Raw genomic sequence first — 23,440 nt, forward strand, 5'->3', positions numbered from 1 at the left:
CGACTAAAACAGGGTCTCCTGTGTGTTTGCTGTGCAGTAAATATTGGCGGGCACAGACCGAATGACTTACTAGTTCGGCGGCACTCACAAAACACCTTCCTTCTTGCAGCCACCTTACAGCAGCTATCGGGAAGCCCAAAACACCCTGAGGAGCCAGGACAGCCCCATCCCCGGGCACAGGTGTGGTACCTCCGAGTGTGTGGCATCCTCAGGCTGCGGCACCTCGGAGCGCTGCCTTTTCGCCCCCCCCAAAACGGTCACTGTTGTTGCAGTTGAACTGCCCTTCAATTCCTCCGGACGGGAACTGAATTGTGCGCCGAGCCAGCTTCCAGAAGCGTCCCAATTCGGGGTGGTGGCGGTGGTAGGGGTTGTTTTGGCCGTCACCCATTTTCGGCCGGGCAACCCGTGGGGGGTCGGGCGGCCGATGCAGCACCGTGCACTCACCCAGCCGTGCCGAGCCGAGCCGAGCCGAGTCGGGCCGAGCCGGGCAGGGAGCGCCTCCCGCGGAGCACCCTCACTGCCTCCCCCTCCCGCCGGGAGCACGGTGGGGGCGACGCCGCGGGCGGCGGCCGCCGCTCCTCCCCCGGTCCCTTCTCTCCCGGGCAGGAGCCGGAGCCGGGGGACGCGGCCGTGGGCCGGAGCGGAGCCGAGCCGGGGGCGGGCGGGGCGAGGCGCAGGCGCGGCGCACGGCGGGCTGCAGCCGGGCCCCCGCGCCGCTCCCGGGAGCCGATGGCAGCTGCACAGCGCGGCCGCCCGGCGGAGCGCGGCGCGGCGCGGCGCCCCCGGCGCGGGATGCGCGGGCGGGCAGGCGGCGGCGGTGGCGGCGGCGGTGGCGGCGGCGGCAGTGGTGGCAGCGGCTGCGACAGCTCCGGGAGCCGGAGGGACGGCGCCGGGCGGCTGGCGGCCGCCTTGCTCGCCTGACCTGCGTGCCCCCCCGTGTCCTCGCCGGGCTGCCCCGAAGGATGTCCGCCCAGTCCAAGGGGACCGCATCCTCGTCCTCGTCGCCGTCCGAGGGGCCGCCGGCTGCCTCCAAAGCCAAGGTGAAGGAGCAGATCAAGATCATCGTGGAGGATTTGGAATTAGTGCTGGGGGACCTGAAAGACGTGGCCAAGGAACTTAAGGAGGTGAGAAGCGCCGGCAGCGGGGAGCACAGCGGACGGACCGACGGTCTGCCCCGTCCCCCCGGGGCTCCGCCGCCGCTGCCCCGGGCTCCTTTCACCACTTCTTCGCGGCGGTCCCAGCAACTAGTGGCCGGTCCGGGCCGGGCTAGTGTGGCCCCCGGCTGTGCCCCGGGGGGTGGCGGTGCCCCGGGGGTGTCCGTGCCCCGGGGGGGTGTCCGTGTCCCGGGGGTGTCCGTACCCCGCTGCGGCGCCCGGCGCTGCGGGACGGGGCGGGCGCGGCTGGAGCTCCGGCGTTCCGCCCGCAGCTGCCAGGCGGCCCTTCCCGAGGACTTCCCACCCTCCGGAGTTTTCAGCCGGGAGGCCGGGGGTGCCCTGCGGGGTCCCCGCGGGGCGAGGAGGGTGCCCAGGGGGGAATGGGGGGGCTGCAGGACCGCAGCTTCTCGGCGGATGGAGAGGCGGCAGGAGCGTGTTTCCTCCCGCCCCAGCGCGTTTAACTTTTGGCCGCCCGGTGTAAGCCCGTGTGCACCCCCAGGCTGCGGCCTGGGTCCCTGCTGGGGACCCCCGCACCCGGCGCCCTGGACTGCTCGGGGTCCCTGCCCGGCCCGGCGGCCGCGGTGCGGCGGGTCTGCCGCTGCCTCTGCAGGCTGCACCAGGAGCCCTGTTTGTCTCGTCGATCTGGCAAGATTGACTTTGCAATCTTTCCCTTTGCCCGTGGCGAGTGTCGTCTCCCCTAGGTTAATCTGCAGGCGGGGTGCGATTACCGCGGGGATGTTCGTAAGCAGCGAAATGTTGTAGCAGGAGAAAAACAATTTGGCCGTCCTTTTGGAGATGTGCATGTTATCTTGATTTTGCTACACAACTAGTCGACAGATGGTTGGATTATGCACCGAAATTCAAGTCCAGAATCTCTGTGCGTTGCTTTATAATCCTGGATTTGACATTTATAAGAGGCCGTGTCTTTTGCTATCAAATATTAGTTTTCTATTTTAACAACATTGTCAACAAGTTTTATACAACAGACTTTTGCCATCTGAGGCAGGCTGAAATTCACCCAGTGCTTCATATGATGTTGGCAGATACATAAACATGCGGCTCACTAATCACAGCTGTTAGACTTATTCCCACCCACAACTCCAGATTTCTCTTCTTTTTTTTCGAAAATATAATTTCTTAACGTGCAGCTGTCTGCACTGCTTTTATATACATATATATATATATTAAAGTGGAAGTAAACATTGTTTATAGAGCAGTTCTTTAAACGTTTAAAAGTCTGATTGAGTAAGCTGGCTTCTGTTGCTGCAGAAGCACATTTTTCGGGACCTGGAATTCCCTGCATATAATCACTCCCAGCTTTCCTCTAGTGAGCAAACGAGATCTCTGTAGGTGGAGGTCATGTGTCATCATTTACTGTGGCATGTTTTATCTAAGCAAACGTGTCTATTCTGGTTGACTGCATCTGTGAGAGAGAACTGGGTTTACCTCTGCTTGATGGGGGAAACGGCTTGTCTGGAACTTCTTTTCCCAAGCAGAAGTGAAATGTAAAAAGGAAGTTGTAGAAAAACAGTGCTGTAACTCTATGAAGTCCTATGTATGTGTTGAAGGGTGGTTAGATTGCCGAGAGCATCTGTTTTGAGAGCAAATAGAAATATTTCTATAAAAAGGGGATTTAACTCCTGTTTGTAATCACACATGAGTTTCTGAGTAACAATTTCTTTATATATTGTACAAAGGTGATATCTGTGATATTGTTACCAGTGAGGGTTGCATGTTATCTGCTTGTTTGCAACATTATCATTATGTATTACATACACTTTGTATGACATTTATGGTCTGCTGGAGTTTGCCATATGAGTACCCCCAGCTGTCTGCCTTTTGTAATATGGACTAATCCTGTACAGGGCTTCTTAAGGCATCTGAAATGTGTACCTTTTAATGTGGAAGTGAGGCAATTGATGATATTATAAATTACTAATCATGCTTTTTCATAGTTTTTTGTAGGCGTTAGAATGCATTTGCAGATGTTTCATTAAAACATGTAGGAAGAGTTGGTCTACCGTTGGTTTTGGTGTATTATACACAGGAGTAAATCTGTCCTATTTCTGTGGTTCTGTACTGTAGAACCAGGCAAGGTGGTAAACTCACCCAAATTGTGTACTTCTCAAAATGTTTAGGCTATACTTTTTCTTCATTGTATGTTTGCTGCAGTCAGGCTTTTGTACTACCTCTTCAGTTTTTTTTTTTGTTTGTTTTGTTTTCTTTTCCTGTTAGGAATACAGTATTCTGAAATTAGCCTTTACTTCTTTTTAAATTGCTATTATGTTAAAAAGACTTATATTCTGTTTTACTGGTAGGTTATGGGGTAGGGTTATTATTATTATTATTGTTGTTGTTATTGTTATTGTTATTGTTGCATGTAGTTGCAGTAATACTTAGTTGTGATATTGAAAATGCATCATTTATAGAACTTTTTTTCTGATTCTGTTTACCTGTTTTTTACTCTTAATTACCAATTATTTATTATGCAACACGTAATATATCACTTCAGGCATTGGGATAAACTGTATGTCCTCTCCCAGTGTCTTTTAGCCTTCATTTGTTAAGTTTTATACTCAAAGTACCATCAAATTGTAAGGTAGTTTTATTGCTTTAGAGTGAACAGTTTTATAACAGTAAGGAGTATGGCTTACAAGACTTGTATGTCATTACATTTAACTTGTTACTGTTTACTTATGTTAATGTTTTTGCATCTGTCGTTTGTTCAAGAGCTTTTTTTCTGATGGCTGCTGCAACCAGCTTTTGTGTTTAAATAGAGGCTGGGGAGGGGAAGTGGGGGGAGGACAGACTGTTAAATTCAGATGCCTGAAGTTTAGAAATTTTCTGTAAAAACATATGACAACATCATGTGGATTAAAACAAATATGTGCTAAGAGTTCTCATGTGTGAGAAGTGGAACATCTGCCTCTTCTCCTTGTTTTTATTGGTCTGCTTAATCTGAGGTGCCCACAAAGACTGGAGGTGGAGAAGTGATGACTGAGGGGCACGTTAGATGTAGGGGGGCTAAGTGCAGAGTTTGAGTTCATGTATGGCTAGTCCATAACTGTACTCTCTAGGGTGCTGTTAACTATGGAGAGACTCAGCCACTTCTGTCTCCTTGCTAAAAAGAAACACAGGGTGGGTGTATACCAACAGTGGGATGTGCTTTTGTGCTGGAAGAAATTACTGTTCAAAATGGATTTGAGTAGCCATTATTTGATGAATATTCCAAAGAAAAATCAAAGGAGTGCCAGATAATTGAGTAACACTGAATGTTTCTTTAGTCCAGGCTATTTCAACATTAAGTAGGTGAAGCCTACTCTGGAGTATTGGATAAAAGACCTTTTTTTTTTTTTTTTCCCTTTTTCTTTTTCTAGAGTTGGTTTAGAAGGATGGTTATTATTAAATGTTGCTTTGCAAATTTATTTGTCAAGTACCTAAGCAATGAGGTGATGAGCACTACAGGAGACCAGAAGATGTGCGCTAGTTAAACTATTTTGAGTGTAAAATGCACAGTGTGGCCCTAATTCTCTGACTGACTTCAGAAGGCGTTGTAGGTAGGGGGTGTGCTTGTGCACCTGAGGATGCCAGGGAAAGGAGATCACATTTTTAAGGCTTCACTGCTTTCACATTTTACAACGTTAGGCATTTCTGGAGGCTTGCTCTTGTTTACATGAAGGAAATACTTCACCAAATCATTTGATAAATACTTCTTATTGTAATAAAAACTCATCATGCAAAACAAATTCCTGGAAGTTACATGTGAAACATTTACATGGCTTTTAATTGGCTAAATAAGCTTCAAACTTTTATCAAAAGCAAGCAGCTGTGCAGCTGTTGCCAATATTTAGGATAATCCAAAATGGAGGTGCAGGAGAAACAGGAGCCCTAAGAGGCATTGCACATGCATCAGTAAATTTCCAGTCTCTCTTAGTCTACCTCCTCTGCTCTAAATCCTTCTAAAATGTTTTGCTGAAAGAATGAATGAATAATCACCCCTCACCTAACTGCCCCTTTTATTTTTCATAAATATGTGATATATAAAACTTTGTTATGACTTAAATAATGTTTTCTGAGTGATGGTGGAACTATTAGATGCAAAAACAAACAACAACAACAAAACAAAAAGAAACAAAATTAAAAAAACACACAAAGTTTTTTGCAGGGGTAGATGACCTGTTTCTATAATCAGGCCAGTCATATTTTTTTTTAGGTGTGTGCGGGGGTAATGTATTCCCTGATCTGCATTTTTTACGTCTGGCCTGCATTGAGCATATTATAGTTTCGACACCAGTGTTTTTCATTTCTTTCTGGTTTCTGTGTTCAGCTGGTGATCCAGATGGCAGTAAGGCTCTTCAGGTTGTTCAGTGTTCATCCAGAATCTAGGAAGCTGCAGATTATATCCAACAAGAGGATTAGAGCAGTGACAATCAATCATCTATCAGTTTCTCTGTTGTTCAGGCAGAAATACAAACATCTGTACAAAAAACATTGTGGGTTCATATTGTAGCATGAAGTGTGCGGGGTTATAGTATAAGTATGGAATATACTGCATAGAGTTCTGGGGCTAGGCAAAGCAAAGCAAAACATTTTAATCCCTTCCTTCTCCTGCTCATTCCTGCTATCAAGAAGCTGTAGCTCCTTCTGCTAGGTGGTGGCAACTGAATGAAGAATTTTTTGAGCATGTTTCTTCCTGCTGTTAGAAGTCCCACAGATGCAGATGCCCTTCTTACATATGGATTCTGGATGCTGGCACTCTTGGGTGTTACTTTTGGAGCGGGTCTCGCTTCAGTGCATATGGATTTTGTATACGTGGTCAATAAGCTGCGGGGGGGACTATCAGGTGTGTGTGGGGGGGTTGGAATGAAGCTTTCTTGGTATTTTTGTGGCTGTAACTGAGCTTGTGGTCCAGGTCAGAGACCAGCACCAAGTGCCATATGCCAGATGGCATTGCCCATTCCAAAACTTGCTTTTCTCTCCAGCAGCAGACTTTTCTAATTTCTCGTTGCAGTCCTTAGTGACAGATGCAACCGTGAGCCCTACCTGGATGTTTATTGTAAGTGCAGAGTATGATTCATTATATAAGAGAAGCACTGCACACAGATTTGTTGTGATCTGCCCGGGGTCCAAATGGGGCCATAAATAGTCACTGCAGGTAAATGAATCATAGTTTTCCTTTCCCTTTATTTCTTGTGGCCTATGAAGCATATATACAGTTACACACAATACAAAAGCACAGATGTAATTACATAAAACTCTTTTGCAAATAGTATCAACAATGCTAATAGGGCTAAAAGGTAGCTATGAACCTTAAAGAATGTTTTGAGGTTGTCAGGACCACTTTAAAAGCTGATTTAGTACTAAGTAAAGTTGCTCTGTATCTGATTTTTAATCAAAGCTATCAATAATCTATTGTGTAACACAATGAAAGGAATCAAAGCTATCAATAATCTATTGTGTAACACAATGGAAGGAATAACTAGCATAAATATAGAGCACTGCTTATTAAAATCAAGAGACTTGATGGAGGGAAGCACACTGTCAATTTGTGCTAGCTATTTTGTTTTTCTAAACACTCATGTCAGCTACTTCATTCCCTTTATGCAATACTAAGCTCCTGATAGTAATGTGCATTGTGCAACCATGAGCTAAATAGAGCATATATAAATTCAGTTTTCAAATAAAAACAGTACCACAGTGAAAACATGTATCTTTGTGCTAAAGTATGAACTTCACACAATCTGTGCACTACTGACCGTGATACGGAAAACAGGACTAGTGAGGCAAGAACTTCAGTCTGTTGCAGTCAGACGTTTGACGCTGACTTCAGCAGTAACAACAATAATGTCATGGAGGCAGAAGTTATTTTGGGTCTGCTTCATTTTTGCTAAAAGTTCAAAATTCAGAGGAATCAGTTGCTGCCATGTATGTATATGAATGTGTCATAAAAAATAATGACTTGGCTGAGTACCATTACTTAAGTTTTGCAGATTTTTGCTGGTTCCCTCTGAAAATGAAACAATATCTCTAATATCTCTCTTCCCATTACTCACATACCTCATGAAGTTCTGGAACAGCCTTCCCACTTCCATTCATAAACTTGCAGCCAAATTGCTGCTCACAATTGATTTATACCCAGCTAATTAATGCTCTGTCTGGTGGAGGCGGGGTGAGGTGCACATGTTCTTTTCGAGTTTAAAGAGTACTATCTCTTAGTACCTACTTCACAATATCTTTGTAAACAGCATCACTATCCTCTTCTAGTTTTCATTTTGTTTAGACTTGCAAAATGTTGGTGGCTTAGTCTTCTCCATATGTTAGTCCTATTCTTTGAAAGGCAAGGGAACTGAATGGTCAGCAACCTCACAGCTAACTCATGTGTATCCTGTTCAGATGTCCCCATCCCCATACTGGAATTTTCAGCAGGGGTTATTGTTGAGAGGCAGACAGAGTGAAGGGGTCTGTTTTGCATATAGGCTGCTGTCCTGCAGCAGATATTCAGTCATGCAGGTTACATCAGCTTTGTTGCCTGTATATATATGGGTCTTTGTTTTATTTTGCTATTAGCTGGGCTTTTTTTTTTTTTTTTCCCCCCTCCACAATAAGTAGCAGATAATGTGGTTTGTTGTCTTAAGGTAAAGGTCTTGAGGTAGCATTTCACTCAGATGTCAATGTATGGTACATGTTACCATACTGCTGAATTTTTTTTTGCATTAGCTGTGAAAGTGTTAAGCAGTGCAGCCTATACATGCCTTTCTCTCAGCTCGTGTCCAGCTCTGTACATCACTGACTTTGGTCATTCTTGCAGCTACCTGCAATGCTCCAAAATGCCTTTTCTTACTGTACCTAAGAGCAGAATGAAGACAGAGGCTGCTTCCACAGTGGAAGAGCTGAGAATATCCCCTAGCAGATCTCTGATTGCAGCTTTCCTTGGTCAGTTGCGTGTGTGTGTTGAATTACTGGGGGTGGGAGGGCTTGGTGGCTGTTGGCATTCTGGTTTAGTTTAAGATTACTGTACTACAGCTGATTGCAGTCGTGACGAGAAACTGCCTCCAAACAGGAGGAGTAGTACTGTCAGTTGTTGCTTTTGCAAAAATAATAGTGTGTTCATATGTCTTTAAAGGTTAACAAACTCATCCATTGTTTCATGCAGCATGTGCCACATTACATTACGAAGACAGAGCACTGGTGTTGAATCACTTCCAGATTTCACTGTAGATTATTTCTCAGTAATGTGAAAAATCCTCCAATGTTAAAACACCTTTCTTTTTTTTTTTTTCTTTTTTTTTTTTTTTCCTTAAGTCTTTTTGGATAACTCTGCAGTAATTATTTCAGTTCGTCATCCATGATGGTATTATGTTCTTCCCTTAGTGTGGTGTGTTCATGGTTCTTTCAGTGACAGAATAGCTTCAGAGTAGCTTCAAGGTAGAAGCAGAGTACAACATCCTTACTTGCACTGTAGTGGTTTATGTTGTAAGATAAGGGGACAATTTTTGTACATCTGAAAATAATGGGGGAAGTTTAAGATTTGATTAAAGTGAGGCCATCTGCATGGGGTTCCAGAACTTAGATGGGAAACCAAAAACTAGGTTTGGCCTTCCCATTGAACTGCAGAAAGTGAGCTAAGTGCTTGAAGTGTTTATTCAAAACCATCTTGTTTTGATATCTAATAACATTTGTATTTTGTTGGAAAAGACATTTGTTAAAACAGGCAGCTTATGTGACCTGAAAGATGCGGTTTAAGGAAATAAACCCAAACTGAAAACATTAACAAATAAACAGTTTGGGCTTGCATCACTATAATAATTGACTGATTTGTACCCATGTAACTCAGTATCCTCCCTGTATAAAATTATTGTGGAAAATCAAGGTCAGCATGTTGTTTCTCTTTGTTTATCGTAACAAAAACCAAGTATAATTGTTTTCTTGCATGCTTTGTCATTGAGATTCTTTTTTGTTTGTTTGTTTGTTTCTGTTGTTGCTGTTATATGCCTTCTACTTTTTCTTCAATTTTGTTAGAAATGGGCAAAAAGAATATGTTCACAGCATTAATTCTCTGAATTCTTGTAAGTGCGTGTGCTAACGAGAGAGTAATTGTCAGCTAAAATTACTACTTACAGTTCAGTAGTTATTACAGAAATAAATGGAACATATGTATATATTTTTAAATATCATAGAATCACAGACTGGTTGAGGCTGAAAGGGGATCTCTGGAAATCACAGTATCACAGTATCACAGATTTCTAGGTTGGAAGAGACCTCAAGATCATCGAGTCCAACCTTCGACCTAACACTAAGTACTCCACTAAACCATATCGCTAAGCTCTACATCTAAACGTCTTTTAAAGATCTCCAGGGATGGTGACTCCACCACCTCCCTGGGCAGCCCGTTCCAATGCTTAATAACCCTTTCGGTAAAGAAGTACTTCCTAACATCCAACCTAAAACTCCCCTGTCGCAACTTTCGCCCATTCCCCCTCGTCCTGTCACCAGGCACTTAGGAGAACAGACCAACCCCCACCTCTTTACAGCCTCCTTTAAGGTAACTGTAGAGAGCGATAAGGTCGCCCCTGAGCCTCCTCTTCTCCAGGCTGAACAAGCCCAGCTCCCTCAGCCGCTCCTCGTAAGACTTGTTCTCCAGACCCCTCACCAGCTTGGTCGCCCTTCTCTGGACTCGCTCGAGCACGTCCATGTCCTTCCTGTAGCAAGGGGCCCAAAACTGAACACAGTACTCAAGGTGCGGCCTCACCAGAGCCGAGTACAGGGGCACAATCACTTCCCTAGACCTGCTGGCCACACTGCTTCTTATACAGGCCAGGATGCTGTTGGCCTTCTTGGCCACCTGGGCACACTGCTGGCTCATATTCAGCCGACTATCAACCAATACTCCCAGGTCCTTCTCGGCCAGGCAGCTTTCCAGCCACTCATCTCCCAGCCTGTAGCTCTGCTTGGGGTTGTTGCGCCTCAGGTGCAGGACCCGGCACTTGGCCTTGTTGAACTTCATACAGTTGGCCTCAGCCCATCGGTCCAGCCTATCCAGATCCTCCTGCAGAGCCTTCCTGCCCTCGAGCAGATCGACACATGCACTTAGCTTGGTGTCATCTGCAAACTTACTGAGGGTGCACTGGACGCCCTCATCCAGATCATCGATAAAGATATTAAAGAGGGCCGGCCCCAGTACCGAGCCCTGGGAGACACCACTAGTGACCGGCCTCCAACCAGATTTGACTCCATTCACCACAACTCTCTGGGCCCAGCTATCCAGCCAGTTTCTAACCCAGCGAAGCGTACGCCAGTCCAAGCCCCGAGCAGCCAGTTTCTTGAGGAGAATGTTGTGGGGAACTGTGTCAAAAGCCTTACTGAGGTCAAGGTAAACCACATCCACAGCCTTTCCCTCATCCACCAAGCGCGTCACTTGGTCATAGAAGGAGATCAGGTTCGTCAAGCAGGACCTGCCTTTCATAAACCCATGCTGCCTGGGCCTGATCGCCTGCTTGCCCTGCAAGTGCCGCGTGATGACCCTCAAGATAATCTGCTCCATGAGCTTTCCTGGCACTGAGGTCAAACTGACAGGCCTATAGTTCCCCGGGTCTGCCCTGCAGCCCTTCTTAGAGATGGGCGTCACATTGGCTAGCCGCCAGTCAACTGGGACCTCCCCTGATAGCCAGGACTGCCGATAAATGATGGAAAGCGGCTCGGCCAGCTCCTCCGCCAGTTCTTTCAGTACCCTCGGGTGCATCCCATCCGGCCCCATTGACTTGCGTACATCCAAGTTCCGTAGCAGGTCGCCAAACATTTCCTCATGGATAGCGAAGGCCACATCCTGCTCCCCATCCCCTTCCACCAGCTCAAGGCACTGGGTATCCAGAGAACAACCGGTCTTGCCGCTAAAGACTGAGGCAAAGGCGGCATTAAGCACCTCAGCCTTTTCCTCATCCTTAGTAACTAGGTTTCCCTTCGCATCCAGTAAAGGATGGAGATTCTCCTTAGTCCTCCGTTTCGCGTTGATATATTTGTAAAAGGATTTTTTGTTGTCTTTAACGGCAGTAGCCAGGTTGAGCTCCAGATGAGCTTTGGCCTTTCTAATTTTGTCCCTGCACAGCCTCGCTACATCCTTGTAGTCCTCCTCAGTGGCCCGCCCTTTTTTCCAAAGATTATAAACCCTCTTTTTTCTGGTAAGCACAAGCCGCAACTCTCTGTTGAGCCAGGCCGGTCTTCTTCCACGCCGGCTCGTCTTTGGGCACGTGGGGACGGACCGCTCCTGTGCCATCACAATTTCCTTCTTGAGGAGCGCCCAGCCTTCCTGGACTCCTCTGCCCTTCAGAACCGCCTCCCAAGGGACTCGGCCAACCAGCGTCCTGAGCAGCTCAAAGTCAGCCCTCCGGAAGTCCAATACAGCAGTTTTACTGGTCCCCTTCCTGGCCTCGCCAAGAATAGAGAACTCTACCATTTCGTGGTCACTCTGCCCAAGACAGTTTCCGACCACCACATCTCCCACCAGTCCTTCTCTGTTTGTGAAGAGAAGGTCTAGCGGAGCACCACCCCTGGTAGGTTCACTGACCAGCTGCGTCAGGAAGCTATCTCCCACGCTCTCCAGAAACCTCCTAGACTGCTTTCTCCGTGCCGTGTTGTGTTTCCAGGATATGTCCGGGAAGTTGAAGTCCCCCACGAGGACAAGCGCCGACGATTTTGCAACTTCTGTCAGTTGCCTATAAAACTCCTCATCCGTCTCCTCATCCTGGTTCGGCGGTCTATAACAGACCCCGACCAGGATGCTAGCCTTGCCAGCCTTCCCGCGGATCCTAACCCACAGGGATTCAACCTTATCATTCCCAGCCTGGAGTTCCACAACATCGAAAGATTCTCTAATGTAGAGAGCCACGCCACCACCCCCTCTGTGCTGCCTGTCCCTCCCGAAGAGCCGATAGCCAGGCATTGCAGCACTCCAGTCATGGGAGCGGTCCCACCACGTCTCCGTGATGGCAACCAAGTCGTAGCCTGCCTGCTGCACGATGGCTTCCAGCTCCTCCTGTTTGTTACCCATGCCCATTAGTGTAGATGCACTTCAGCTGGGCCATCGCCTTCTTCCCCGGCCTAGCCATTGTTTCCCCCGGCACAGCTCCAACAAGCCTTGTTTGAGCCCCGTCCCCCTTCTTACCTAGTTTAAAGCGCTCTCTATGAGCCCCGCCAGCTCCTGGCCTAGGATCCGTTTTCCCCTTGGAGATAGGGACCCGTCTGGGGCCATCAGGCCAGGTGCCAAGTAAAGCTCCCCATGGTGAAAAAACCCAAAATTTCTGTGCTGGCACCAGCCTCTGAGCCACCTATTAACCACGCGAGCTTTCCGTGTCCTCTCCGTGCCTCTCCCTTCCCCCGTAGGGATAGAAGAAAACACCACCTGTACTCACGCTCCCTCCACCAATCGTCCCAGCCCCCTATAGTCCTGTTTGATAGCCTTGAGGCTTCTCTTTTCAACATCGTCACTGCCAGCCTGGACTATCAAAAGCGGGTAATAGTCAGAGGGGCGAACCAGGTTTGGAAGCTTCCTGGTAATGTCTCTGACCCTGGCCCCAGGGAGGCAGCAGACTTCCCTATGTGTGGGGTCAGGCCGACAAATAGGGCCCTCCGTTCCCCTGAGGAGGGAGTCGCCCACAACAATCACCCTTCTTTCTTTCCTGGTGGAGGCAGTCCTGAGGCGTGGAGTCAACTTCCTCACCTCAGGCATCCTCCTGGGTAGGCTTCCTACCTCATCCTCACCCGCCGGTCTCTCAAGCTCCAGGGCCTCAAACCTATTGTTCAAGTGCACCTGGGAAGGCGGCACCGGAAGGGGAGGGCATCTCCTGCGAGGTCGAGCAGGGACCTGTCTCCATTCCTCCTCAACTCGCAGGTCCCCTCCCTCTGCCCGATGGCGACAGGGCAGGGGGTCCACCCCCCTTTGGAGCGTCTCACCCTGGTCCCCCTCCCTCCGGTCCTGCAGGGAGTCACTCCACCAGTCTATCTGCCGCTCGCACTCCCTGATATCCCTCAACCTCTGCACCTCCTCCTTGAGTTCCGCCACCATGCGGACCAGGTCGTCCACCTGCTCGCACCTCACGCAAGCAGTCTCTCTGCCTCCCACCGATGGCAGCAAGAGGCTCAGACACTCCCCGCATCCGGAGACCTGAACTGCTGCGTGTTTGGACGGGCAGTCGGTCTGGGTGTGTACTGACTTCCTAGAGAAAGCACCGTGCCTGGTGGAGACCATCGCAGCCCAGCTGACGGGAGAGTGCCGTTGGAGGAGTTGTCCCTATGGGCGGGTGTGAGTGCTCCGCCCTTCCTGCCCGCCCTGCCCGCGCTAACTGCCTCGCTAACTGCCGCGTCACAAATCATCCAAACCATTCTAGAAACACCTAGAGCAGGTTGCTTGGGATCTTTTACAATTCAGTCTTGAATATCTCCAAGGATGGAGAGACTACAGCCTCTCTAGGCAACTTGTGCCAGTGTTGAATCAACTTCACAGTAATTTTTTTTCTTATTTTTAAGTAGAATATCCTGTATTTCAATTTTTGCCTGTTGTCCTTTCATTTAGCACCACTGACAAGAGCCTGACACTGTCGTCTTATTCCTTCCAATCAGATATTTATACACATTGAGATAAGATCCCCCGAGCCTTCTCTTCTGCAGGCTGAAGAATCGTAGTTCTCTCAGTCTCTCGTCATGTACCGGATGTGCCAATCCTTTGGTCATCTTACAAACTTGCTTCAGTGTGTTCATACCGCTCTTGTGCTATGGAGCCTAGAACTGTACACAGTACTCCAGATCTGGTGTCAAATAATCAGATGTATATTAGGTAAAAATCCTGTGTTAGGAACATCAGCTTCCCTTGATAAACATTTCTTAATCTGAAAGTTTAAAATTAGTTGGAAAACATTCTCTACTTCTTCATTAAAGTTGCAGTAGTAAATGGTTATGGGCTTGTCATTGTCTGGGATCTGAATGTAGGTTTTACCTACTTTCAAAACTAGCAATAAATATTTGCAGTGTGAATATAAATGATGAATATAGCGGATGCAGACACCAATAGTTTAGAGTTAGTTTTCATGAATGAGTGTAGTCATATGTGTACATACGGAACCTCTGTGTAAAGTTAGGCAGCGATCAGGGGAGCAGAGTGGCTGCACCTTTTTTTGCTCTTAAAGGAATGCCACTCCTTTGTAACATCTTTCCATAAGACTGTGGATGATATGTCCTTTTTCCTGCCTCCAAATTAAATTATCCTGGCAAACCCAATGTAATTATGCAAACTTTGTGAACCATTCAGGTCAAATTTGGTGCCAGCCTATGTGGTTTCACTGAGGGCAAATCATGCCTGAGAAATTTGTTGATTTTCAATGATGGGGTTACAGTGTTGGTGGATAATGAAAGAGCAACTAACATCACCTACCTGAACTTGTACAAAGTGTTTATCACCATCCTGCACAATATCCTTGACTCTAAATTGGAGAGACATGGATTTGACAGGTGGACCACCCTGTGAGTAAGGAATTGGCTGGATGGCTGCTCTCAAACAGTTGTGGTCAATGGTTTCATGTTCAGGTGGAGATCAGTGACAAGTGGTGTTCCTCAGATGTCGGAACTGGGACTGATGCTGTTCAACATCTTTGTCAGCAACATGAACAACGGGACTGAGTTCATCCTCAGCAAGTTCGCCAATGACACTAAGCTCAGTGGTGCAGTGGACACACTGGAGGGAAGGGTTGCCATCCAGAGGGACCTGGACAGGCTTGAGAAGTGGGCCTGGGTGAACCTCATGAAGTTCAATAAGGCCAAGTGCAAGGCCCTGCATCTAGGTCAGGGCAATCCCAAGCACAAATACAGGCTGGGTGGAGAATGGATTGAGAGCAGCTCTGAGGAGAAGGACCTTGGGGGTGTTGGTTGACGAGAAGCTCAATATGAGCCGGTAATGTGCGCCTGCAGTCCAGATAGCCCACTGTGTCCTGGACTGCATCAAAAGCTGCGTGGCCAGCAGGTCAAGGGAGGTGATTGTCCCCCTCTACTCTGCTCTTGCGAGACCCCACCTGGAGCACTGCATTCAGCTCTGGGGGCCCCAGCACAAGAAGGATGTGGACCTGTTCGAATGAGTCCAGAGGAGGGCCATGAAGATGATCGGAGGGCTGAAGCACCTCTCCTATGAAGGCAGTCAGAGAGAGTTAGGATTGTTCAGCCTGGGGAAGAGAAGGCTCTGGGGAGACCTTATAGTGGCCTTCCAGTACCTACAGGGGTCGGTCCTAGAGGAAAACTGGGGAGGGACTCTTTGTCAGGGGGTGTAGTGATAGGAAAAGAGGTGACAGTTTTAAACTAAAAGAGGGTAGATTTAGATCATCTATAACGAAGAAATTTTCTCCTGTGAGGGTGGTGAGGCAATGGATCAGATTGCCTAGAGAAGCTGTGGATGTCTCATCCCTGGAGGTGTTCAAGGCGAGGTTGGATGGGGCTTTGAGCAACCTGATCTTGTGGGTGGCATCACTGCCCATGGCAGGGGGGTTGGAACTAGATGGTCTTTAAGGTTTGTTCCAGTCCAAATCATTTTATGATGCTATGATCCTACTAGTCCCTACTTTTCTGCATGCCTTTCATTTTCTTTTCCTAACCCCTGTCCTCTTTTCCATCATAACAGTTTCTGGTGCTTATGCAACTTCTGACCTTTATTCATGTCACTGTCAGCAGCTATCAGAACAATGTTTGGGGCTGTTAAACATGCATGTTTGTCTGACTGTTCTTGAATGCTGACTTAGGAATGTCAACATCAAATTTCTTAGTTTTGTCTTTAGAATTTCAGGTGACTCTCTGGCATTTATCTTAGTAACAAAATTGTTCTCTTCGTGCGTCTTTTGCATCCTAGTAGGAGATTGTACCATGTAGGATCTGGAAGCATTGGTATTGCTTCTTTCTTAATTTCCAATGTGGTCTAGCAACAGAAAGCTGTACTATTTGGATTCCAAAGTTACCTGGGCTGTCACTACAAGCAAAAACTTCTAATTTAAAATTCATTATAGGTTCAGCTAACACTGTTTTCCAGCCTTCCAGTTCAGCATCCAGAATATTTAAAATTCACTGCATCTTTCCTCAAAATACTGCAGTGCTGCTGTCCTTAACAAAAGTGTTTCAGATGTCCAATTAGAGTGCACTTCAGGTGGTTTTACTGTCAATTTCAGATGCAATTTGACTGAGCTAAGTTTACAACAGCGTGTGGTTTCCACTAGTTCTGCCAAATTTTACCTGGATTACCACCTGACTGGCGGGTAGTCTAGCCTTATTTGACTTTCAATGCTTATAGGGCAGGGCTGTTTTATGAGATGATTTTAACGCTCAGTAAAGCTGTTGTATTTGGATAAAAAATGTCCTGTGTATGGATGTCGTTTCTGGTATCTTGCACCATTAATTGAGACTAGGAAAATATACAAGCTAGTCAAAACTATCTTAGCTAAGGTAATAACTTCTGTTTCTTGAAATCAAAATGCAGATGGTACAGTGGACCTGTAAGGCTTTCGGTAAACTGTTATTTGACCAGACTGGGTTGCTTATGTTGAAGCAAGGGAATGAGGAGGCTGGGATTGCTAGTTTTTGTTGTTGCTTGTTACCAGGTAATTTGGATGTGCTTATTTTTCAGGTAGTGGTTATTTGATTCCATCTATTAACAAATGAACAAACATCATAGAATTTGAGTGTTTGGATTATAAACACTAAATCATATGAGAATACTTCAGTTAATAATTATTTTCATTAGCTGACTCAAATCTTAGCAAACAGAGTCTTTACTATTGTGATAGTGTGTAACCACCAAGGATTTTTGACTGAACTGAGAGGTTAACAGTAGCTTGATTAGTATCCTGGAAAATATAGTGTAGTAGAAAGATATGAGACAAAACAGCTGACGGAAAACAAACAAACAAACAAAAACAAAACCAAGAAAACAACACAACAACAAAACCAAAAGAAATGCAAAACGAGCCTCAAAACATTATATTGCTACACAGAGCAATCTTTAAAGTAGGGATGGATGGATGCATGGATGGATGCATGGATGGATAAGTTGTGCAGCAAAAAGTCATAGTACTGCAGGTGCTGAGGATGTTGAGTTAGGAAAAAACAAAAACAAAAACAAAACAAACAAAAAAAAAACAAAAAAAAACCAACAACTACTGTGCCAGAAGGGGAACTTTTTACTTAACACAGGCTTTACATAGGCTGTTTCAGTCTTCAGGTTGGCTTGAGTGATTTTTTTTTTCCCCCTACTTCTAAGGTGGTCTACACTGAATAAATTTGATTTGACTTTAATAAAGCTGTTCCAGCTTATGTTAACTGAGACACTGGCCTTTTGTCGTTAAGCAGTGCCAGTCATTCTGGAGGTTTCCATGTGTCTGTGAGAGAAGTTGGTGTCTGATTCATGGGACTCCTGTTCTTTGTGTCAGGAGAAATTAGAACCCTAGGGCTTGTGAAGATAATAACGTGTAGGAATCACAGTGATGAGTATCTAAGGCTTAATTTCATTGTTTACTAAGGAATCATAGTCTAAGGTTGATTAAAGCTAGACATACATAGTAATTTTACATTTAGATGCAGGGTAGCTGATGGAAATGTCTTTCAAAATCTTCAGAAGAAAAAAAAAGTTTTAAAATCATATAAGTCATCAAAAATCCTTTTGAAGTCTTCTGTTCACTAGCGAATCTTTTGTGAATATCAGTTGCAAGATGGTAAGTGTTGTATGAAGCCATCTTTGTGGTAAATCTGCATCTTAAGAACGACTGCAGTATATTGTTTATAGGAGATGAATGTTTGGCTGGCATCTTCAAGTTACACTTCAAGTTTCTTAAAAAAAAAAAAAAAAAGGAGGAAAGAAGACCCCACTTTTCTAGTACTTCAACACAATATTTAATATTTTCTCCCTGATTTGGTAGTCTGCTGCAAAGCTACTTCTGGCTTTGAATACAAATTATTTCAGAGATTGACTGTGTAAAAGACATTAATCAATCAAGGACGTAAAATAGAGTACCAAACGCAAAAGCTAATAAATAGCTCTCTAGATGAATTCTTTCTTTGGTAAACATGTAAACAACCCTTACTTGATGCTTTGTAATTTTAAGTCAGGTGTTATTAATAATAAACTTGTAAAAAGGATGCAGGATCTACATTTTTGAAGATCTTGTTCTTCATTTGCTAAATATGAAGCATACTTCTGTTTAGTTTTCATCACTTCTGACAGTGACATCTCATAATACAGCATTAATGTCCTAATACTATGTGACAGCTTCTCAAATGATTTTTGTTTCTTTTATAGCTATCTTTTGAGGAAGTGGCAAGCCTCAGAGGGAATTGAGTATGTTACCGAACCTTAATTTTCTGAAAATCTTGTTCTAAAGTTCTTGTTTTAATAACTGGTTTGTACAGGCAGAATACTTCTCCCAAGTTCATCTATTACTTCTCAGCTTAGTTTAGTTTATTGATGAAAAAATGAGGTATCATTGTTATCATTGTGAATTACAGAGATTATACGTCTTCCTTCTATGCATGGTTTCATGGACATAATGAAACAAAGTCGTCTGTTGCATGAATGCTAATTCACTAAAATTACACCTTGATCAAGTGGGAAGAACTATTAGATTTTATGCTAATTAAATGTCTGTTTTGAACAGATTAGATTGTTACCTGGCTTTTTGTAGAGTAACCATAGTCTTGCAACACTACAGAGTAATTGTTCTTTGAAGAACTTTGTTTTATACTTTTGTAAGCCTGTGTGCTTAGAGGAAAATACCTTATCATCTTTCTTTTTTTCTAACATTTCTAACATTTTCTAACACAGCAGTAGCAAAAATATGTACATTTAAGGTTTTCTTCCAGTGAAGGAGATGTTTTTGTAGTTCTCATGCACTTCCTAATATGGACTGCCATGCAATACAGATTTAGGAAGCACAGTAAAATGTTTTTGTCAATATAAACTGTTTAATCTGGGTAAAAATTCCTTAAATATGCAAACAAACAGTGATAATAAAATTTTTTTACAATTTCAGTAGAAGTAGACATTATGAGGTGATTCATAACAAAGCCTTTTTTTCTTAGCAGTATCCTTTGATTTCCTTCTGCTTCTGATTTTCATATTGTATTTGAGATGCAAATTATGTGTACTATAAATTAACATACAAAGAACACTGTATTATTGTGTCTATAGAATACTTACAAAACTTTTATCCCATGAGTTGATATGCGCTGTATGTAATTGTCTCTGTTCATGCATGTGTGTCCTCTAGTGGAAGCTCTGTAGAAAAAAATAGCTCTGTAGAATGAGATTTCTTTGAAAGAATGGTTGTCTTTAAGGACATCAAAGGGGAATAAATTATCTTAGTGTTTTCTGTAACACTTCTGAGAAACAGTGAAACTGTAAAAACTCTGGAGAGAATGACAGGCTAAGTTGAGTGTTTGCAAGATGGGTAGTGCGGTCTTCTGAATTGTAGTAGTATGTGCATTATCAGGAAAGAAATTGCAGTACGTGCATTATTGGGAAAGAAATCTGGAAAGTGATTAGTCCACTTTCCTAAATGAGAAGGCAAACGTTACATTAAATTCAGCAAGATTTTAACAGTTCTCTTATTATAAGGGTCTGTGGTGTTATTCTGCAAATAATTTACCTGGATGAATGTTGGTGCAGTGTTACCAGCTTGATTTGCAGAATGCTTTTGGAACTCTGCTTCTTGTCCTTGCCTTATGTAACAAGATTGTTCATTTTCACTAGACACATAAGGGAATCATAACTAAAAGTAGGAATAAGAATTACTAGTGAATTTTGTTCCTTCCTGGAAAAACCTCAGGATGTCTCAGGCACCAGGACTACTGGGACAGAATGAAGGACTCATAAAATACAGGACAAAAGAAAGGAAAGAAAGAGAGGGATGCTGATGGCCAAGGAGGCAGGCATCGCTTGACTGTTTTTTCCAGTTAGAAAAGAAAGATGAAATTAGAGCAAAAAACTTTCCAGTCACAAACTCAGTTTATGATATTAGCTAAAATGCCATGACTTTTCAGTGTGGTGGTCTATGTTTTATGTAAAAATAGATGACTGGGAAGAAAAGAACAAACTGTCTATGAATCCAGGACCCTTCTGTTGCAGGCAGATCATATAATGTTTCTTATAGTTTATCGAACTCCATTTTAAGTATACCTAGCTTTTTCTTTTTTTTTCCTTGTTCTTTTCTTCCTACTCTTCCCAGTCAAAGTTTATTTCTAATGGTGCAATAGCTGGGAATCTTACCCCCCACACCCCCAATTTGTTTGTTTATTTATTTATTTATTTATTTATTTATTCATTCATTCATTCATTCATTCATTCATTCATTCATTCCTGGTGTTGCCACTCAGCACAGGTAGTTCTTGAGTATCTCTTCCTCTGCCTGTAATTCTACTTAGGTACATTGATAAAAGCAGTTAGACTCCTTTATTAATTCAGACTCTCCCTTCTTTTGAGGCAACGGAGCCTTTCTGTCCTTCTTTTGATTGAGGTTAGTCCTTCTAGAAATGTACACAGTACTGTGGGGAGGTCTGACCAGAGCTTTGTATAGTGTTTCTTATGTCTGCTAATTTTTGATAATTATCAAAAAATTATTTCTTTTCATACATCCTGAAGTTGCATTTCCATTTTGGCACTGGGTTGGCATTAATAGCCATTCAGTGATCACCTTGTCCACACAGGTCTATGCATTACTGAACTTCCAATTTGTAGCACAAAGCTGTTTAGTTTGTCCTAGTAGTTGTGATCTTGCATATTGCACGTTGGAAATTTTATTTCTCTTTCAGACATGTAAGATTTACTTCATCCTGTGTGCATTGCCTTCTAGCTCTGCTGAATCGGCAGTTTTCCTCAAAGCATTTGCAACTTTTGTGACAGGGTGATTAATAAAAAGATCGTATGAGATTAGGCAAAGAATGGCTAAGGAGTTTCAATGCTGTTTCCTGTGGAGCCAAATACTCTGCTTTTCGCATATCTAGAAAATCAGTTAGCATATAAAGTAAGCAGCAATCTACTTTGGTGGTGGCTTTTCAAACACTCAAACACTCTGCAATTATGCTGTGGGATGTCTTGCCTCTGTGTAGTATGGTGCATGTTTTTTTTTGTTTGTTTTTGTTTTTTAATGTCTGTAAAACAACAATGGACAATATTAACAAGAGAACAGTCACTAAATGCATAGAACTGCCTAGAAGCTGACTAAATGTATAGAATGAAGCACATGCCCTGGGCCTCAGGTGGCTATAACATGGGAGAGTGCTTAAGGAGGCTACTTGCTGTGCTCCTGCCCTTTAGCATCTGTTTCTGATCATTGCTGGTGATGAGATGACAAGCTCTTGTCTCATCCAGTGTGCCCATTCTTATGTAGTTTATCATAGTTTAGCCAATTTTACTTACTGCCTTTATCTCTTTTTCATGTTCCCCAAAGTTAAAGGGTTTCTGAAGTTAAGTTAAATATAAATGTAATATAATACATTTTTCTCTGTCACCAGCTATCTCATTTGACTGGCAAGATTAGCAACTCTTTCTGCTGGCCCTAGAGATAACTCTGTTAGCATTTCCAGAGAAGCAGATTTGAGCTCATCCCATGCTGCTCACCTTGGCACATTGTTTCTAAACTTTAATTTCTGTCTCTTGGTGCTTGCATATTCATTACTGATATGCATAAAAGCCAAGTAGTTCAACCACCACTCTTGAAATTTAATACAGATTGAAACTTGAGGGCCATCTGTCTTTAAATTATACTGACAACCATATTACTTCATTTTCTTCAGCAAATCTGAAGAATCTTTCACTTCTTGATATCAGCTGTGAAGTCAAATTCAGGTTGTTAATGAATGTATCATTAAAGAGATCTTCTTTACTGTTCGGTCTTGTTTTAATGAAGTCTTGGTGGACTATTCATTTCTGTGTGCTCTTTGAGGTAGTTACCAAGTTAGCTGTGGAAGTTTAGGACTATGATGCTGATTGTTTTATTGTTTTTGCAGTTTTACTTGAATAATTTGCCATCCCCCTCCTTATCCAGATTCATGAGCTCTTCAATTAACCTTGTTAATCAGTTCCTTATATTCTGCCAACATCTTTTTTTTTTTTTTTTTAAGTAAAGATCTATTTCTCTTTGCTCTTTCATTTCATTTTAAAGTAAGCGTGTCAATCTGCTATTGTTTTATGCGGGGCTACTGCTATGATTGCTCTTTTTGCAGGGCCTGAAAGAAGGTCTGGAAACAGTATAATCTTTTATGGAAGCAGTAACTAGTTGGGAAGGATATTCATCCTTAGGAATACTTGCGTATTACCATTAATGCATGCAACTTTGCATATGTTACTGGGTGTACTTGAGTTAGGAGGAGATAGGAATTGCAAGTACCAGCCAATGAACAGTGTACTGGACAGTGAAGCAGATTCTGCAGGTTTAGTTTGTAACGTAGCTTCAAAGACTAATAGTTACCAAACACCTTTATGAGACAATGGTTGTACCACAGTAGTATTACTAAATGATTGTTACAGTAACTATGGCAGATATTGAGACTGTGAAGAGATGAAAGAATTCACGAAATGACAGAAAGTGATGTTGGTCTTCAGATCCTGAGTAATGTCTGTGCAGTCTGGCAAGGAAATTTAAAATGTTAGGAATACAACATTAGGATGGGCTTTCTCTGAAGTTACTCCTTGCTGTTCCTATTTTTTTTTCCTTGTACGAGCTTCTCCCTATTCCCCTTAAATTGCAGCTCTTATTTTTATGAAAGAATATGTCCTCTGTGATTTTTTTTATACGGTGGTAGTCTCTTGTTGCTATTTACAGACTTATATGTGTTTCTTTTGAGTTTTTTGTTGTTAATATCTTGTTCTTTGGAAATTAGAACACTATTATTTCTGCAATGTGCTTGATCAAGAAAGCACATATTTTAGCTCTACTTTTTCTCTGCCTGTTTTCTCAGACCCGGATTATTTTCCAGAAACATATTTCAAAAGATCTTTTCCTGTATTATTACATTTTACAGGAAACAAAAGCCATTTGCATTACTTAAGTTCTGTCCTTGTTCTAAGACAAAGTGATGCTTCTAATTAACTACTGTTAGTAATAGCCTGGCTTAGTTTGTCTTGTGGCAACGCCCTAATTCTCTCAGCATGGGACTGATTTTTTCGTAATGCTTCCTGTCTTTCTTGAGGGTTAGGTTTCATCTGTTTTGAAACTATGGCCATGGTGTATGACCCTGGTGGACTTGCAATGTCTTCTCCAGCAGATTTTTTTTTT

General features: G+C 43.8%; 1 protein-coding gene across 9 annotated transcripts in view; it reads left to right on the plus strand.

The window, feature by feature from the left end:
* The first annotated feature begins 783 nt into the window (after nt 1–783).
* Nucleotides 784–23,440, plus strand: part of PRR16 (proline rich 16) — a 179,624-nt gene continuing 156,967 nt past the window's right edge. For 7 of the 9 annotated variants that reach the window (XR_014576814.1, XR_014576815.1, XR_014576816.1 and 4 more), the window contains exon 1: nt 812–1,124. Coding sequence is in view for 1 of the 9 variants with exons in the window: in XM_083817875.1 (XP_083674001.1) it covers nt 963–1,124 (162 nt within the window). In the remaining 8 variants the exon portion in view is untranslated. Of the gene's footprint in view, nt 1,125–23,440 lie in introns of all 9 variants that reach the window. The other 2 variants (XR_014576812.1, XR_014576813.1) reach the window with 1 other exon arrangement.

The sequence above is a fragment of the Anser anser genome (genome assembly GCF_964211835.1).
Source record: "Anser anser genome assembly, chromosome: Z".
NCBI classification, from domain to species: Eukaryota; Metazoa; Chordata; class Aves; order Anseriformes; family Anatidae; genus Anser; species Anser anser.